The sequence below is a fragment of the Hordeum vulgare genome, chromosome 1H, assembly GCF_904849725.1.
Source record: "Hordeum vulgare subsp. vulgare chromosome 1H, MorexV3_pseudomolecules_assembly, whole genome shotgun sequence".
Classification (NCBI taxonomy): domain Eukaryota; kingdom Viridiplantae; phylum Streptophyta; class Magnoliopsida; order Poales; family Poaceae; genus Hordeum; species Hordeum vulgare.
Window position 1 is genome coordinate 300,765,851 of NC_058518.1, and position 19,444 is coordinate 300,785,294.

General features: G+C 43.4%; 1 protein-coding gene across 1 annotated transcript; it reads right to left on the reverse strand.

Moving 5' to 3' along the window:
- Positions 1 to 227: 227 nt before the first annotated feature.
- Positions 228 to 5,850, reverse strand: LOC123432196 (KH domain-containing protein At4g18375-like). Its single transcript, XM_045115375.1, has 8 exons — positions 5,514 to 5,850; positions 3,482 to 4,109; positions 2,671 to 3,093; positions 2,296 to 2,571; positions 1,410 to 2,177; positions 1,015 to 1,070; positions 854 to 947; positions 228 to 722 (listed from the first exon to the last, which is right to left on the reverse strand). Exons 2-8 carry the CDS (start codon positions 4,103 to 4,105, stop codon positions 537 to 539), a joined length of 2,427 nt encoding a protein of 808 aa, XP_044971310.1. The 5' UTR covers positions 4,106 to 4,109; positions 5,514 to 5,850; the 3' UTR covers positions 228 to 536.
- Positions 5,851 to 19,444: the final 13,594 nt, after the last annotated feature.

The following is a 19,444-nucleotide window of genomic DNA, read 5'->3' on the forward strand; positions in this document are numbered from 1 at the left end:
ATTCTGTACCAAATCACAAGTATAAGCTTACGAATAAGGGTGATGAGACCTAATGTTGTTGCATGTAGTGCAATAACCATTAACAGCTTAATTCTTGCTTCTTCTTTTTTGAAATAAACATCCTTTAAGTCTTGCTCATTTTGCTACAAACAGAATTCTAAGTTGGAAACTATGGTCACACAACCAGCAAGTCAGGCCAGTCTCGGAGAAAATCAGATGTGAGTATGTTACGGTGTGAAGTTCATAAATAGCATTGCATATAGCCAGCTTCTTCAACCATCCAGGTTCCATGCGTACAATGACTACAGAGCACTTGCAACTCTTGTCATCAGATGTATTCGCTCAAAAGGGGGTAAAAAAGACAAGGAAACAAGCACGTTTAGCAGTACATCCTTGGAAATGACCAAAGCCCAGATTATTTTTGTCAACAAACATGGTCTAAGTTAACACCGCTCAACCTAGTTAATGTGGCAGCATGGCAATCGACCTGGAGTTTGCACGGTGTTATGTAGTTCTTCCCCAGAAGCCTCTAGGGTTTAGTTCCACACTGGGTAAAGGTCACGAGAAGACTGGGATGGCTGCGCGCTCTGGCTGTTAGCACCAATGAAGCCTTGCAGAAGGCTCTGTGCCACTCGAACTTGGTGTGCCATACCTTGGATCTCCATGATGGATTCCGAAGAACCAGGACGGGCTTCAAGTAACTTCATTCTTGCACCAGATATCTGAGATCAGTGGGAACTTGCATGAGGAAACCCTTAAATGATTGCAGCAAATAAAATTAAATTATGAAGACTGGCTCAATGGATGACACAGTCGCATTTGTAGTTCAGAAAGATCAGAGCATAGCTGGTACCTGGCGGATCTCTGCTAGATTGACACCACCAGCTCCAACAACAGATTCCAAAGAACTATTTGGAATCCTCAGTTCAACAGAGCTACTTGAATACCTGCCAAAAGGATTATCCCTCAATGACAATTCCCATTTCAGAAGGGAGACGAGCTGCGAAAACATACCCTGTAACATCTGCCGCTCTTTGATAATCCTCACGTCCATGCATCTGTCCGGCAGCCTGGAAAGTGAAATTTAAATCTATTCAGCACTGAAGCAAATGAGAACCAAATATATTCAGATGCACACGTCAACGCATGTGAATCAGCGTAAACAGAACCAGACAAGGAAAGTAGATAATATAAGTAAAGACCAACACCCAATCAAGGAAACAGTGAGCGTCAACAAGTTATAGAGCACAGAAGTAACCTACGCAAACATACGAATATTTGTTTTCCCCTCTTCAGGAATACCAACCAGTTATGGAAGAATTGCATAACTACACAGTTTCAGGTTTCCAGTGAAAACTATGAGGTGAGGGTCACTTGCAAAACAGGGGAACTGACGCATAAAACTGTACCTCCGTGTAATCATAAGCATTGGAATTTCCAGCTCTGGTGACGCCTAATTGTTGCATAGTACTATTCCCAGCTCTTGAGAGGCCTAATTGCTGCATGCCTCTACTAGCGTAGCTATCAGTAGGCATATGGTCATGATGAGAACGATGCGGCATATAATCAGCACCAGGACTAACAGGCAAGGGCATTTCTCTAGTAGGCAAGCGAGTAGATCCTGCATATCTGTCATAAGAAGCAGATGGTGGAGCGTCGCTAGCAAATGGACTTCCATTAGGATACGCTCTTCTTTTAGAGAAGTAATCTACTGAATCATGGGGTTTATTGTTTGGTCTCCCATATAGTGTATCATTGGCAGGTCTCCCATATGCTGTATCATTGGCTGGTCCCCCATATGGTGGATCATTGGCTGGTCTCCCATATAGTGGATCATTGGCAGGTCTTCCATATAGTGAATCACTGGCAAGCCCATATGGTTGATCAATGGCAAGCCGCCTTTGATATGGGGAATCATTAGCAGGCCTTCCATAAGGGGTATCATGGGCAAGCCTTCCATAAGGGGTATCATTGGCAAGCCTTCCATAAGGGGTATCATTGGCAAGCCTTCCATATGGGGGATTGACAGGTCTTCCATACTGTGTGAATTCCCTGCTAGGAAATATATCAGCAGGAGGACCATCAAAAGAGGAAATTCCATCTCTGAGGATCCTATCTCTAAGCCTCGAAGCAATCTCTGTGAGGGCTTCTCTTGCAATATCTGGTGACCCAGAAACCTGAAAGCTCGGAACACATGTAACAGCATAATAACAAGTCAAGAAACAAAAACATTAAAAAGGCAGGTATTGAAACAATATGGACAACTTAATGTAGATATGATTGAGTAAAAATCACCTGCACAAGCTCCTCGTTAAAAGATAAGTACTTTGGTTTATCTGCTTTCGAATAAACTCGGATTTCAGCCCCAATACGCCTTCTCATTTCAGTAATTACCTTCCCACCTTCCCCAAGAATACAACCAACTTTTTTTGATGGTACAACAAGTCTTGTAACCAATTTGTGCTCCTCAGAAGGTTCACTCTCCGAAGGTTCACTTACTTTGCTCGCACTTACTTTACTATGGAGCAAAATAAGTGCCTCAATTGTTGGGGATACTGGATCAGCCGGAATCTGGATTGAAAAAATACGTAGGAGTAAAACTGTGAGGACTCAATAGTGAAGATTGGTATGGTAAGGAGATGGCAATTTGAACAACCATCTACATCTTACCTCCTTGGATGAAATAACAATCAACCTTTCTCCAGAAGCATCTTTGTGCAATTCCTGAACCACAATGCGAGCACCAGTCTGCTGCTCTACCTGCCGAACATTTGCCCCGCTTCTGCCAATAACAGGCCCAATAAGCTCAGAAGCGCACAGAATTCTAATAGAGAACTCTTCTGGTTCAGGAACAGGATATTGCAATGGTCGGTTTCTGTATGGATCAAGCAAGGGCATTGGTGGCGGATGATCCACATGCAGGTGTGGCAACATGTGATTTTCATGTGGTATCGGTGGTGGGGACCCACGCTTCCTTTGTGTGCTTGCATCTATAATTTCTTCAAGAGGTGGATTTTCTTTACGAGGATGCATATGGAGACGAGTAGATATCTCGTAGAGAGCTTTTCTTACAAGAGAAGCTGCACCAGATATCTGAAATGATTCAAGCAATTACGCATCAATAGTATTCACGTCTAAATATAATAAAGCACACAAAAAGTGCATGTTGTACTGACAAATATCTTTTTAACTTAACTGGCAAATATCTTGGTAAACTATAATCTAAAAATAAACTACGTGATATATCAATTAAGCCATGCCAGATACCAAACTCTAAAATCCGATCATTTAGGAATTTAACAAGGAATATAAACATAATGGAAAACTTCTATAGTAAAACAAATTGATACAGCAGAGTAATGAATCCAAATCTAGCTAAATGAAACCAATACAAAAGTCCCTGGAGATCAATACAAGCAAAAGGCATTACAAGCCGGAACACAACACAGCAAAGGATATTTTGCTACTAAAACAAATTTACCTGCACCAATTCATCACTCTTAAGTGCGCACTGAGGAAGGTTTTCGGATGGTAAGACACGGATCCCTGCGCCAGTATCATTTCGCAGTTGTTGTATAATAGAGCCGCCCTTTCCTAGCAGGCAGCCAACTTGATTGCCTGGAACCAAAATTCGAGCAGTCACATGACCAGCAGTTTCAGAATTCTCACAGATAACTCCATCGTTGGGATCTTCATCAGCAGCAATCTTATCATGTATCTTCAACAATGCATCTTGAGCAAAACAATGGGGCTTCATGTTCTCTAAGCCATCAATATTATTTTGAATAGCTTCAACAGCTTGTTTGGAGTTATTTTGGTAATCAAATATAATAATTACTCTCTCATCTGCACCAGGAATAGAATCAGCAACCCGTATCTTTGCTTTAGTCTCATCTCTAAGGGCGTTAACAACATGACCACCTCTCCCCAAGATACCGCCTATCTTGTTTCCTGGGCACAATATCCTGTAAACGGTTTCTATTGGCTGAGAGGACATAGGTCCGTCATCCTGCCTGTAGTTTAGCCGTTTCCTCTTTCCATCATCAGAATTGAAACGAGTCCTCTTTTTGGAAGTACTTGGATTGTGTCTTCTAGAGTTATCCATCAGTCTGCATAAAAAAAGGCCCATCAATATAAAGAAACTGTAAAGTAGCACGGAAGGTGTGGGGCACCCTCGATTCCATTACTCCATTAGCTGTCTGATTATGACACATGTATAACCTTCTTGCTTGTGCGTACCTCAAAATTGAGAAATTACTGATAAATGCTTATGTTGCTAGGCCTACGGTAAACTGCTGTAGGTTGTTTACAAGTGCAAGAAAAGGTATATATTTTTGTAGTCAAATGACTGTTTTCAGGTAGGTTATCAGATTCAAATCTATTAACTGTACTAAACTAGTAAGATCCTCACGGTTTCATCCAGAGCTCCCGCCTACTGTATTTCATTCAAATGAAACACTGCCAAAATGTAATTGGCACAAATAAACGTGGCGCATGTAACACTGCATAAACGGAGTATTAATCAGGAGTACTTTGGAGTTTGGAGTGCAAATCCAGTGTAAGAATTAGTCATAGTATATATCAAAGTGGCAAAAGGACATGTAATTTGAACGAATAACGAAAGCTAGCACTCAAAGATGAAATATACAGAGGGCATAATGGTGATAAATGACTTAACATCGTAACATAGCTTTGCAAGGGAAAGGTAAAACGGCATAAAATTTAACCAACCATAATTTCATAGAGATCATCAGTACACAATCATAATTCTGTCAGTTTATGGATGCAAAGATGTCCTAGCTTTAGAATGATAAAAGGATTGTTAGGCAACTGGAAAGATAAGGCTTGAATCTATAGTATATACTCCTAGTAAGGCCAAATATCCCTAGCAAGCAAAAAAAGGCATCCTAGCATATGGGACTTGCAGCAGCTCCATGTGAAGTGAAATCTGCAGTAACTTGGCTTTGCATCCATAAGTGGCAAAAAAGAATTGATAGTGATAATAATAGCATGTCAGCCCGCCACATACAGCGACATGCCAAATTCACTAACACATAACCAAATAAGCAAACAGGTGCGCCAAATTGACCTAGCCCTTTTTCAGCACGCTTACATATGAGTTGAAGAAACTCCGCAGATATACTAGGTCACAAGAACAACCAAAAATCGACAGTATGACCTCACTTATCGGCTCATTAACTCATCCAGCCATGAAATTTTGTTTGGGCCTGGATTCAGAAAAGGCGCCAGATTGACCACACAAGTCCAGGCGTGTGGGCAGAATTGCTCACACGCACAGCTTCACTCACACCCATCTAAGCAAAAGAAGCAGTATGCACTCCCCCCCCCCCCCCACCCCCCTCGAGAAAATCTCCATCCTTGGGGACCGACATATCGCATAGCAAACCTAGTTTCTACTGCCGGATCTAGATGGCGCGCCGGCCGTTGCGCCCAAAATTCGCGGAGGCTTAATGAGGGTGAGAGAAACTCACTGGATAACAAGAAGCTCGTACCTTTAAAACCAACGACGAAGATGGCGGCGGCGGCGGCGGCGGCTGGGGGATACGGCAGGGCCGCGGTGCCGCGATAAGGTTGGAGGCGGCGACGCGCGTGACAGGGGTGGGTGGGGTAGTGGGGCTCAGGGGTGTGAGGCGTGGGCGGCGCCACGGGAAGGCGGCAGCTGGAGCTAGGGCTAGGGCACCGGGGAAGAATAGGAAATTTCTCAACGGGACGGCGGAGAGGAAAAGTCGCTGTGGGAAGAGATGGATTTTGACGGGGACGGGGAAGACGAAAGGAAAAGAAAAGAATTTTTTTTATCCTCATGAATTCATAAACAGGTGCACTGCGCATGACATAGGGCAACGCTACACGTACGTATTTGTACTACGGAATTGATAATTACGGGATGACGTGGCCTCACTTGGTTGGTTATTACCGGGCCACGGAGTAAGGCCCTCCGCTATGTTCTTGGTGAGTTCTGAAAAGTATGTCACGTACATATTCATGTCAAATATAAAAATAATAACATCCCATCGATTTTAATTCAGGCCCACATATATATTTCTCCCTAATAATAAAGCAAATAGGATTTCTGGTCGTCCGTCAAGTTATTTACCCCTAGAGTTCGCAGGAATTACGCCCCTATGCCATCCGTAAGTGGAAAAAACGATACGGTTTATTTAAAGTCACTAGAGTGACGGTTAACTTATGCAGAAAGTTATTTGATTTGAAACCACATGCATGCTGGCAACTTACTGGTTGGGGCCTTCCACTCCCACACAGCGAACCCGGGTTTGATGCCCACTTCTCCCCTTTCTTCCTTTTCCTCTTTTCTCTTGATTTTATGTGTGCATAAGATAGACCAGCCTCGCCATCTTATCCGATGGGCTACACTATTTTTAATTTCGTCCCAACTATTTTCTACTTAAACTTTTTTGGCAGATTCAAGTATTTTCAAAAATATTCATTCCTTCTAAATGCTAACTTGAAATTTAGAAAGTTATATATGAAAATCACTGAAAAATGTGTACATTCCAGATATGATATTATCTTGCAAGATAATCATATCTAAAATTATTTTTAAAATATGTACGGGTAACACATTATTTTTAGGTATCACTAAAGAGGAACACCACAAAGAAGTGAATTGATATCGGCAACTCGGTGATATTTTTATTATGTACTAAACTGGACACAACTTTCGTTATTTCAAAAATCATCCCACCTTTATATTTGTGCACAACATCACTTATCATGTTGTTTCTCATATGGTATTGTGAATGATTTTTCATATGATTTTTTATGTCGTTCAGTGTGTATGAAGGATGATTTATTTTCTCACGTTGCAACGCACGGGATGTATAAAGTAGTAATAGATCAGTCCAAACCACTCTTTCCAACCATTGTTTCACTTTAGAAAGTACATTGATGCACATAGTTTTATGGAAAAGACTACGTGTCCATCCGATCGATGTCTACATATTATCCGTCGCCTCGACAACGGTTGGATGCCCGGGTTGATAGTCATTCCATCTAGTGTCCGCGCCACGCATGCCCGCTCGTTGTTTCCCACAACAAGCGCTCTATTGTAGAAACTGGAGACTCTTCCTCAGCATCGACACAGCTGCATCCCGTGCGGCGTCGCCGCCAACCCACCGCAAAATCAGCCTGCCGTCGGCATGCAGGAGCTAAACTGAAGTTTCTGAAACACTATGGCACACCATATCGCACGTGAGATGGTTGGATCTGACGCAAATCGAGCTAACTGGCGAGCCTTGCTTTGAGAACACGCGCGACCATCGTTCTCAGCTTCGAGCGTCGTTGTGGGGGTTCCACCGCGTGTTGGAGTTTCCTCTTGGTTCACAAACCCCCATGTGGTGTTTCCTGAAACTACTTCGAGCAGATGGCACCGGAAAACCTCGGTTAGTTTCTGAAACATGATCTTTGTTTCACTCTAAAAAAGTCATGAAACCCTGTGTAGAAAGCATATGTATCTCTCACACATCAATCAACAAATATGTCATATGTTCTGCTTGATGTTTCTGTTCTGATTGATGTATCTCTACAACCCTAGTATTTATGAATCATGACAATGTTGATGTATCTCTGAAACACTAGTGTATTCTGAATCATGACATTGTTCTGTTTGTTATATCTCTCAAACACTAGTGTTTATGAATTCCTTGCAAGTGTAAGCCAGAAACAAAAACATAAAGAAATTGCGTTCATTACCTATCTTGTTGATTAAATGGAGAGATAAATTGACAAGATAAAATATGGATTTTCTGTTGATTTCTTATCTTGTTGATTCCATGGAGAGATTAAATGACTGTTGCACAACAACTCTGTTGCGGGAACATGGAACTGAAGGGGTGGAAACTATGTCCAAGGCAAATTTCTGTTGGTGGTGGTGAAGACTCGCACAAGCTGTTGTTTGCTGAAGATGCAGTCCAAGATGATTCAAATGATGGAGATGTTTCGTCGCAGCCACTGCCGCCCTATGTTGGGATGGTGTTTCATACAATCGACGATGCTCCAAAATTCTACAACAACTATGCCTTCAAGTTGGGGTTGATGACACATATATCTACTTCAAAATTCACCGAGAAGAGAGGTGGGGAGAAAGAGGACGCAATACGTATAACGATGGTCTTTGAGTGTGTGCATGCTAGAAAGCCCGTTAAAACGGAAACGAACAGTACATCAGAGAGCATTGCAACGGGAAACAACAACTCTAGTAGGCAGCCTAGTGAAGGGATGGATGTTACAAGATAACGTCAAAAAATAGGATGCTCTGTCATGATTGTAAGGCGCATATGATTGGTGTGCTATGGGAGGAGAGATGGATAGTGACTTGCTTTGTTGCAGAGCATACACATCCATTGATGGAACAGTCGAAGCGTGTTAGGTACTACCGCTCGCACCGCAGCATATGTGTCGAGGATTACCAACTCTTGTTAATGTTGCATGATGTGAACCTCTCAAATTTAGATTGCATGGGTGTCCTTGGTAGGATCCATGGAGGTGACACTAGGTTACTCCCGTATGTGAAGAGAGATGTTACAAATGGACGTGCAAAGCTCCGGAAAGGGTTAACATTTCGAGGCATGAATATGACGATGAAGTGCTTTGAGAGGAGGAAGACTGAGAATTCGGAGATTTTCTATGCAAAGTAACAAGATCGTGCAACAAACTGAGTGACTACCTTAATTTGGGTTGATGGGAGAACAAGGGCACTGTACCCGAAATACAAAGATTGTGTATTCTTTGATACAACCTTCTACACCAACAGATACAACATGCCATTTGCTCCTATAAATGGTGTAAACAACCACATGCATGCAATTGCACTCGGATGTGCCTTGTTGTCGGATGAGACTATTGAAACATTTAAGTGGGTGTTTCAGCAATGGATGCTTGCGATGGATATCGAGCATCCTACCAACATCATGACTGACCAGGACCAAGCTATGGCAACAACCATTGATCAGGTTTTCCCAAACACTTGCCATAGGTGTTGCAAGTTTCATGTGCTTAGCAATGTGTGGTCCAAGTCGGGAAGGTTGTTGAGCAGAGACGAGGCATTTGCAGATGTGTTTTACACTTGTATCAACCAATCCAAAATTATTGAGGAATTTGAGGAAACATGGTAGCACATGTTGCATTGCTTTGAAGTGGTTGAGAACAAACATCTCAAGAATATGTGGCGAACAAGACACACGTGGGCTCCAGCATATTTCAAGAACAAATTATTCATGTTCACGAGCACAACATGTAGGTGTGAGGATCCCAACTCATAATTCAAGAGCCTAATTCGACCCGTTGATATTGTTTGGAGGTTTGTGGTGCTTGATCATGAGGATAATGATGTATTCACTGGTGAAGCAACAGCTCCGCCACTATACTCTCGGTACATATACTTTTGAGCTTTAACAAAAAAAATCAAAAAGAAAAGAAAAAACGTTGTTGTCGGGCCTAGTCTCTGTGTCATTTGGTTTCTCACCTATTTCTTATGATGTTGCAGGTACAACATTGAGCACCAAGCTGCTGCTTACTACACCTGCGACATGTTTGGTAAGTTTCACAAACAGGTGATTGCATCTACCGGCTTCATTATCAACCAATACACTCATTACCAAGGACAAGGCCTCTTGTTTGAGATAAAAGCAAGCTCCTATGAGAACCCAAAGCTATATTATGTGCGTGTTATGATGGATGAAGGGTGTTTGAATGTAGCTGCCACTACTTTGAGATAAATGGGCTGATTTGTGAACACATAATATGGGCAATGGTTCATCTCAATGTCCAAGTAATTCTGCAGCAATACTTGCTCGAGAGGTGGTCTGAAGCAGCCACAACAAGCATGGGCAGGACTGGCCGGTTGTTGGACTTCAGACATCCCTCGACGAACACCGTGAAATACAACTCTTTGTGTTGAAGGTTGACATGGCTTGCCTCTAATGCATGTTGCAATGATGATGCCTACATAATATTAGATGATGCAATAAAAGTTCTTGAGCATGTCATAGCAGCGGTGAAGAGAGGAGCACTGCCCGATCAACAAGCAACACAACAGAGTGAACACCCAACAAAACTCGTTGTAGCAACGGTAACAAGAATGATGACATGCAACAACAACAAAGCCCGAATATGCTACAAAACCCAGCTCATGCCCCTAAAAAAGGCCGACCGACTGATAGAGAGAACATAAAGAAGGCTTTGGTAGAGAAGTGAGATGATGAATAAAAGAGGAAGGCAAAACAACAAGAGAAGAAAGCAACGACAACAGGAAAGGAAAAAAGCTCCAAAAAGGACTATTCGCTGCAAGCACTACAACGAACAAGGAAACAACATTCAGACATGTGGCGCCCTAAAAGTTGCAATGAAGGTAGCAGAAGCACCCCCAAAATGCCAATTTTGCTCTGGGGTTGGACATGCAATACAATATTGTCAATACTTGAGACTCGTGATGGCAAATAATCCAAAAATTATCCAAGTGACGTAGCTGAAGCTATAGAAAAGAACTGACAAACAGAGGGAGATTCTCCAACAAACAGTTTTTTGAACAAAAAAATCTACGAGTAAAACAAAGTTGTAGTTGCTCCGTGTGTGTGAAATAGGAACTTCTATTTTGCAAAGTAGATGATGTGTAGGTTGCATTTGCAAAACATGACACATGAATCAATTGGGTTTTGTTTCAAGTACAAACACTTTTCCTTGTCATTTTGCTTGTCGTATTGAGGTTACAGGAAAAGAACTTTCTCTCGAGTAGTTTCCTTGCCAGCAAAATGGCATTGTTTTCTCTTCATTTGTTTAATTGAAGCGGGTGATTCAGGCTATAGAAAAAAAAGCTTGTTTACTGTTCTTCATTTGTCTGTTTGATTCAGGTTATAAGAAAAATAACTTCTATTCTGAAAGTGCGTTATATCGACTAGAGGGGGGGTGAATAGGAGATTTTTAGAATTTCATCACTGAGGAAATTCCTTTTGAGGAAATTCCTCCCTGATGACTAACTTACAGCGGAAACAGTTAAGGATCAGTCGTGCAATCTTTCACAACAGCAGTATTACAGAGTGAAGATTATGAAAACAGATTGCACAGTAAGCAGGCACGCAGAATACAGATGATGATTAACTATTGTGAGGAATTTGGGGTTGAGGAAATTCGGAGAAAGTCTTCAGCAAATTCTTCAAACAGTCATAGTGAAAGTCATCAACACATAATACAGAGAAAGTAAAGAGTTGAGGAATTAGAACCCGATTATTGGTGAAGACTGTTGTTGATGACCCAGTTCCAAGTGCTGTGACAGTTGTACATCTGGTTTGGAGCGGCTTGGTATTGAAACCAAAAGGACACCCAGTCCCGGGACACACAGTCCCTACCGTATTCTCCTTGAGCTAAGGACACACAATCCTCGCCCAACACTCGTGGTAAGTCTTCAGGGCAGACTTCCAAACCCTCACAAACTCGGTCACCCGGCGATCCACAATTGACTGCTGGATTGCTCTAGACCATGACGCCTAACCGTCTGGAGGATGCACAGTCCTCAAAGGTAAAAGGCTTCAGTCCCACACAGGAACAACTTCTTCAGTGATGCTCAATCACTAGGTTTGGTTTGTGGTTTCGGTGGGTGGTGTATTTCCTCACTGATGATTTACTCTCGTAGGCTCTGAGGAATTTGGGTTGCTCTTATGACAAGTGTCAGTTTCTAACGGAGCAGCCAACCAGCTAGTGGTTGTGGGGTGCGGCTATTTATAGCCTGGAGCATCCCGACATGATTTGACACTGATGCCCTTAAATAATATGACCGTTGGAGTGGATAAGACCAGTGACTTGGCGTGGCTATCGAAACGGTCGGGACCCTCAACTGTGAGAGTCCTCATGTCACTCATATTCCTCACTCGAGGCTTTTGGTAGGATTTGGCTTGGGTTGAGCATCATGAGGAATTTCATTCCATAGCGTTACTTTGACCCCCTTTAACAGGACGGTGTTCCTATTCATCAAATGAAAAGAAAGTAAAACAGAAAACGTAAATCTTCACGCTTCAATTTCTTCAAAATGATTTTCTTCAGGAACCACCGATCTTCTTGTTGGAATTATGCCCTAGAGGCAATAATAAATGTATAGTTATTATTATAATTCCTGTATCAAGATAATAGTTTATTATCCATGCTATAATTGTATTGAATGAAGACTCATTTACATGTGTGGATACATAGACAAAACACCGTCCCTAGCATGCCTCTAGTTGGCTAGCCAGTTGATCAATGATAGTCAGTGTCTTCTGATTATGAACAAAGTGTTGTTGCTTGATAACTGGATCACGTCATTGGGAGAATCACGTGATGGACTAGACCCAAACTAATAGACGTAGCATGTTGATCGTGTCATTTTGTTGCTACTGTTTTCTGCGTGTCAAGTATTTATTCCTATGACCATGAGATCATATAACTCACTGACACCGGAGGAATGCTTTGTGTGTATCAAACGTCGCAACGTAACTGGGTGACTATAAAGATGCTCTACAGGTATCTCCGAAGGTGTTAGTTGAGTTAGTATGGATCAAGACTGGGATTTGTCACTCCGTGTGACGGAGAGGTATCTCGGGGCCCACTCGGTAATACAACATCACACACAAGCCTTGCAAGCAATGTAACTTAGTGTAAGTTGCGGGATCTTGTATTACGGAACGAGTAAAGAGACTTGTCGGTAAACGAGATTGAAATAGGTATGCGGATACCGACGATCGAATCTCGGGCAAGTAACATACCGAAGGACAAAGGGAATGACATACGGGATTATACGAATCCTTGGCACTGAGGTTCAAACGATAAGATCTTCGTAGAATATGTAGGATCCAATATGGGCATCCAGGTCCCGCTGTTGGATATTGACCGAGGAGTCTCTCGGGTCATGTCTACATAGTTCTCGAACCCGCAGGGTCTGCACACTTAAGGTTCGACGTTGTTTTATGCGTATTTGAGTTATATGGTTGGTTACCGAATGTTGTTCGGAGTCCCGGATGAGATCACGGACGTCACGAGGGTTTTCGGAATGGTCCGGAGACGAAGATTGATATATAGGATGACCTCATTTGATTACCGGAAGGTTTTCGGAGTTACCGGGAATGTACCGGGAATGACGAATGAGTTCCGGGAGTTCACCGGAGGGGGGCAACCCACTCCGGGGAAGCCCATAGGCATTTGGGGGGGTCACACCAGCCCTTAGTGGGCTGGTGGGACAGCCCACCAATCCCCTATGCGCCAAGAGAGAAAAAATCAAAGGAAAGAAAAAAAAAGGAAGAAGTGGGAAGGGGGAAGGACTCCCTCCCACCAAACCAAGTAGGACTCGGTTTGGGGGGGGAGAGTCCTCCCCCCTGGCTCGGCCGACCCCTTGGGGATCCCTTGGACCCCAAGGCAAGGTCCCCCTCCCTCCTCCTATATATATGGGGCTTTTAGGGCAGATTTGAGACGACTTTCTCACGGCTGCCCGACCACATACCTCCATAGTTTTTCCTCTAGATCGTGTTTCTGCGGAGCTCGGGCGGAGCCCTGCTGAGACAAGATCATCACCAACCTCCGGAGCGCCGTCACGCTGCCGGAGAACTCTTCTACCTCTCCGTCTCTCTTGCTGGATCAAGAAGGCCGAGATCATCGTCGAGCTGTACGTGTGCTGAACGCGGAGGTGCCGTCCGTTCGGTACTAGATCGTGGGACTGATCGCGGGATTGTTCGCGGGGCGGATCGAGGGACGTGAGGACGTTCCACTACATCAACCACGTTCTCTAACGCTTCTGCTGTACGATCTACAAGGGTACGTAGATCACTCATCCCCTCTCGTAGATGGACATCACCATGATAGGTCTTCGTGCGCGTAGGAAAATTTTTGTTTCCCATGCGACGTTCCCCAACAGTGGCATCATGAGCTAGGTTAATGCGTAGATGTCTTCTCGAGTAGAACACAAAAGGTTTTTTGGGCGGTGATGTGCGTTTTGCTGCCCTCCTTAGTCTTTTCTTGATTCCGCGGTATTGTTGGATTGAAGCGGCTTGGACCGACATTACTCGTACGCTTACGAGAGACTGGTTTCATCGTTACGAGTAACCCCTTTGCTCAAAGATGACTGGCAAGTGACGGTTTCTCCAACTTTAGTTGAATCGGATTTGACCGAGGAGGTCCTTGGATGAGGTTAAATAGCAACTCATATATCTCCGTTGTGGTGTTTGCGTAAGTAAGATGCGATCCTACTAGATACCCTTGGTCACCACGTAAAACTTGCAACAACAAAATTAGAGGACGTCTAACTTGTTTTTGCAGGGTATGATTGTGATGTGATATGGCCAATGATGTGATGTGATATATTGGATGTATGAGATGATCATGTTGTAATAGAAATATCGACTTGCACGTCGATGGTACGGCAACCGGCAGGAGCCATAGGGTTGTCTTTATACTAACATATTTGTGCTTGCGGATGCATTTACTATTTTGCTAGGATGTAGATTTAGTAGTAATAGCATAAGTAGCACGACAACCCCGATGGCAACACGTTGATGGATGATCATGGTGTGGCGCCGGTGACAAGAAGATCGTGCCGGTGCTTTGGTGATGGAGATCAAGAAGCACGTGATGATGGCCATATCATGCCACTTATGAATTGCATGTGATGTTAATCCTTTTATGCACCTTATTTTTGCTTAGAACGACGGTAGCATTATGAGGTGATCTCTCACTAAAATTTCAAGACGAAATTGTGTTCTCCCCGACTGTGCACCGTTGCTACAGTTCGTCGTTTCGAGACACCACGTGATGATCGGGTGTGATAGACTCAACGTTCACATACAACGGGTGCAAAACAGTTGCGCACGCGGAACACTCGGGTTAAGCTTGACGAGCCTAGCATGTGCAGACATGGCCTCGGAACACATGAGACCGAAAGGTCGATCATGAATCATATAAGTTGATATGATTAGCATAGGGATGCTTACCACTGAAACTACTCTCGACTCACGTGATGATCGGACTTGGGATAGTGTAGGTGGATCATGAACCACTCAAATGACTAGAGAGATGTACTTTTTGAGTGGGAGTTTAGCATATAATTTGATTAAGTTGAACTCTAATTATATTGAACATAGTCTAAGTCCACTTTGTATATATTTGTGTTGTAGATCGTGGCTCACGCAAGTGTCATCCTGAATTTTAATACGTTCCTAGAGAAAGCTAAGTTGAAAGATGATGGAAGCAACTTTGTAGACTGGGCTCGTAATCTTAAGCTTATCTTACAAGCTGGAAAGAAGGATTATGTCCTTAATGCTGCGCTAGGAGATGAACCACCCGCTACGGCTGATCAGGATGTTAAGAACGCTTGGTTAGCACGTAAGGAGGACTACTCAATAGTTCAATGTGCAGTCTTGTATGGCTTAGAACCGGGACTTCAACGTCGCTTTGAGCGTCATGGAGCATTTGAGATGTTCCAGGAGTTGAAGTTTATCTTTCAGAAGAACGCCCGGATCGAGAGGTATGAGACCTCCGATAAATTCTATGCTTGCAAGATGGAGGAAAACTCGTCTGTCAGTGAACATGTGCTCAAAATGTCTGGGTACTCAAACCGTCTAGCTGAACTGGGGATTGAACTCCCGCAAGAAGCTATCACTGACAGAATCCTTCAATCACTGCCGCCAAGCTATAAAGGCTTTGTGTTGAACTACAACATGCAAGGGATGAACAAGTCTCCCGGCGAGTTGTTTGCGATGCTGAAAGTCGCAGAGTCTGAACTCCGTAAAGAGCATCAAGTGTTGATGGTGAGCAAGACCACTAGTTTCAAGAGAAACGGCAAAGGCAAGAAGGGCAATTCGAAGAAGAGCGGCAAGCCTGTTGCCAATCCGCCGAAGAAACCCAAGGCTGGACCTAAGCCTGAAACAGAGTGCTTCTATTGCAAGGGTATGGGTCACTGGAAGCGCAATTGCCCCAAGTATCTGGCAGATAAGAAGGCGGGCAAAGAAAAATCAGGTATATTTGATATACATGTTATTGATGTGTACTTAACCGGCTCTCGTAGTAGTGCCTGGGTATTCGATACCGGTTCTGTTGCTCACAATTGCAACTCGAAGCAGGAACTGCGGAATAGACGAAGGCTGGCGAAAGACGAAGTGACGATGCGCGTAGGAAACGGTTCCAAGGTTGATGCAATCGCCGTCGGCACAGTGTCACTTCAACTACCATCGGGATTAGTGATGAACTTAAATCATTGTTATTTAGTGCCTGCGTTGAGCATGAACATTATATCCGGATCTTGTTTATTGCGAGACGGTTACTCTTTTAAGTCTGAGAATAATGGTTGTTCTATTTCTATGAGTAACATCTTTTATGGTCATGCACCGAATGTGAGAGGATTGTTCATATTGAATCTTGATAGAGATACGCATATACATAAACATTGAGACCAAAAGAGTTAGAGTAAACAATGATAGCGCCATATTTTTGTGGCACTGCCGCTTGGGTCATATTGGTGTAAAGCGCATGAAGAAACTCCATGCTGATGGACTTTTGGAGTCACTTCACTTTGATTCACTTGACACGTGCGAACCATGCCTCATGGGCAAGATGACTAAGACTCCGTTCTCCGGAACAATGGAGCGTGCAAGTGACTTGTTGGAAATCATACATACCGATGTGTGTGGTCCAATGAGCGTGGAGGCACGCGGCGGATATCGTTATTTTCTCACCTTCACTGACGATTTAAGTAGATATGGTTATGTCTACTTGATGAAGCACAAATCTGAAACATTTGAAAAGTTCAAGCAATTTCAGAGTGAAGTGGAAAATCATCGTAACAAGAAGATCAAGTTCCTACGGTCTGATCGTGGGGGTGAATATCTGAGTTTCGAGTTTGGTACTCACTTAAGACAATGTGGAATCGTTTCGCAGTTAACACCGCCTGGAACACCACAGCGTAATGGTGTGTCCGAACGTCGTAATCGTACTTTGTTAGAAATGGTGCGATCTATGATGTCTCTTACTGATTTGCCGTTATCGTTTTGGGGTTATGCATTAGAAACAGCTGCATTCACTTTAAATAGGGCACCATCGAAATCCGTTGAGACGACACCATACGAACTGTGGTATGGCAAAAGGCCAAAGTTGTCGTTTCTTAAAGTTTGGGGATGTGATGCTTATGTCAAAAAGCTTCAGCCTGAAAAGCTGGAACCCAAAGCGGAAAAGTGCGTCTTCATAGGTTACCCAAAAGAGACAGTTGGGTACACCTTCTATCTCAAATCCGAGGGCAAAGTATTTGTTGCTAAGAACGGAACTTTTCTCGAGAAGGAGTTTCTCTCGAGAGAATTGAGTGGGAGGAAGATAGAACTTGACGAGGTTGTCGAACCTCTCATCCCTCTGGATGGTGGCGCAGGGCAAGGGGAAACCTCTGTCATTGCGACGCCGGTTGAGGAGGAAGTTAATGATGATGATCATGAAACTCCAGTTCAAGTTTCTGTTGAACCACGCAGGTCGACGAGATCACGCGCTGCTCCAGAGTGGTACGGTAATCCCGTCTTATCAATCATGTTGTTAGACAACAATGAACCTGCAAATTATGAAGAAGCAATGGTGGGCCCAGATTCCAACAAATGGCTAGAAGCCATGAAATCCGAGATAGGATCCATGTATGAGAACAAAGTGTGGACTTTGGAGATACTGCCTGAGGGCCGCAAGGCTATTCAGAACAAATGGATCTTTAAGAAGAAGACGAACGCTGACGGTAATGTGACCGTTTATAAAGCTCGACTTGTGGCAAAGGGTTTTTCACAAGTTCCAGGTGACTACGATGAGACTTTCTCTCCCGTAGCGATGCTTAAGTCCGTCAGAATCATGTTAGCAATAGCTGCATTTTTTGATTATGAAATCTGGCAGATGGATGTCAAAACGGCGTTCCTTAACGGTTTCCTTAAGGAAGAGTTGTATATGATGCAACCCGAAGGTTTTGTCGATCCTAAAAATGCCGACAAGGTGTGCAAGCTCCAGCGGTCCATTTATGGACTGGTGCAAGCATCTCGGAGTTGGAACAAGCGCTTTGATGAGGTGATCAAAGCATTTGGGTTTATACAAGTGGTTGGAGAATCTTGTATTTACAAGAAAGTGAGTGGGAGCTCTGTGGCGTTTCTAATATTATATGTGGATGACATATTACTGATTGGAAACAACGTAGAGCTTTTGGAGAGCATAAAAGGTTACTTGAATAAAAGTTTCTCTATGAAGGACCTAGGAGAAGCTGCTTACATTCTAGGCATTAATATCTATAGGGATAGATCAAAACGCCTGATAGGACTTTCACAAAGCACATACCTTGATAAAGTTTTGAAGAGGTTCAAAATGGAACAGTCCAAGAAAGGGTTCTTGCCAGTGTTATAAGGTACGAGATTGAGTAAGACTCAGTGCCCAGCAACTGATGAAGATAGAGAGCATATGCGCTCCGTCCCCTATGCTTCAGCCATAGGCTCTATCATGTATGCAATGCTGTGCACTAGACCGGATGTTAGCCTGGCCATAAGTATGGCAGGTAGGTTCCAGAGTAATCCAGGAGTGGATCACTGGACGGCGGTCAAGAATATTCTGAAGTACCTGAAAAGGACTAAGGAGATGTTTCTCGTGTATGGAGGTGACGAAGAGCTCGCCGTAAAAGGTTACGTCGATGCAAGCTTTGACACAGATCCGGACGACTCTAAGTCGCAAACCGGATACGTATTTATTCTTAATGGGGTGCAGTAAGCTGGTGCAGTTCCAAGCAAAGCGTCGTAGCAGATTCTACATGTGAAGCGGAGTACATGGCTGCCTCGGAGGCGGCTAAGGAGGGTGTCTGGATGAAGCAGTTCATGACGGATCTTGGAGTGGTGCCAAGTGCACTGGATCCAATAACCTTGTTCTGTGACAACACTGGTGCCATTGCCTTAGCAAAGGAACCAAGGTTTCACAAGAAGACCAGACACATCAAACGACGCTTCAACCTCATCCGCGACTACGTCGAGGAGGAGGACGTAAATATATGCAAAGTGCACACGGATCTGAATGTAGCAGACCCGCTGACTAAACCTCTTCCACGGCCAAAACATGATCGACACCAGAACTGTATGGGTGTTAGATTTATTACAATGTAATTCACATGGTGATGTGAGGGCTAGATTATTGACTCTAGTGCAAGTGGGAGACTGTTGGAATTATGCCCTAGAGGCAATAATAAATGTATAGTTATTATTATAATTCCTGTATCAAGATAATAGTTTATTATCCATGCTATAATTGTATTGAATGAAGACTCATTTACATGTGTGGATACATAGACAAAACACCGTCCCTAGCATGCCTCTAGTTGGCTAGCCAGTTGATCAATGATAGTCAGTGTCTTCTGATTATGAACAAAGTGTTGTTGCTTGATAACTGGATCACGTCATTG

Coding starts and splice junctions, on each gene's coding strand:
- LOC123432196 (XM_045115375.1), bottom strand. CDS start 4,105: ATGGATAACTCTAGAAGACACAATCCAAGTACTTCCAAAAAGAGGACT. Junction 948..1,014: donor AGAGCGGCAGATGTTACAGG/GTATGTTTTCGC, acceptor TCCTTTTGGCAG/GTATTCAAGTAGCTCTGTTG. Junction 723..853: donor ATCTAGCAGAGATCCGCCAG/GTACCAGCTATG, acceptor CACTGATCTCAG/ATATCTGGTGCAAGAATGAA.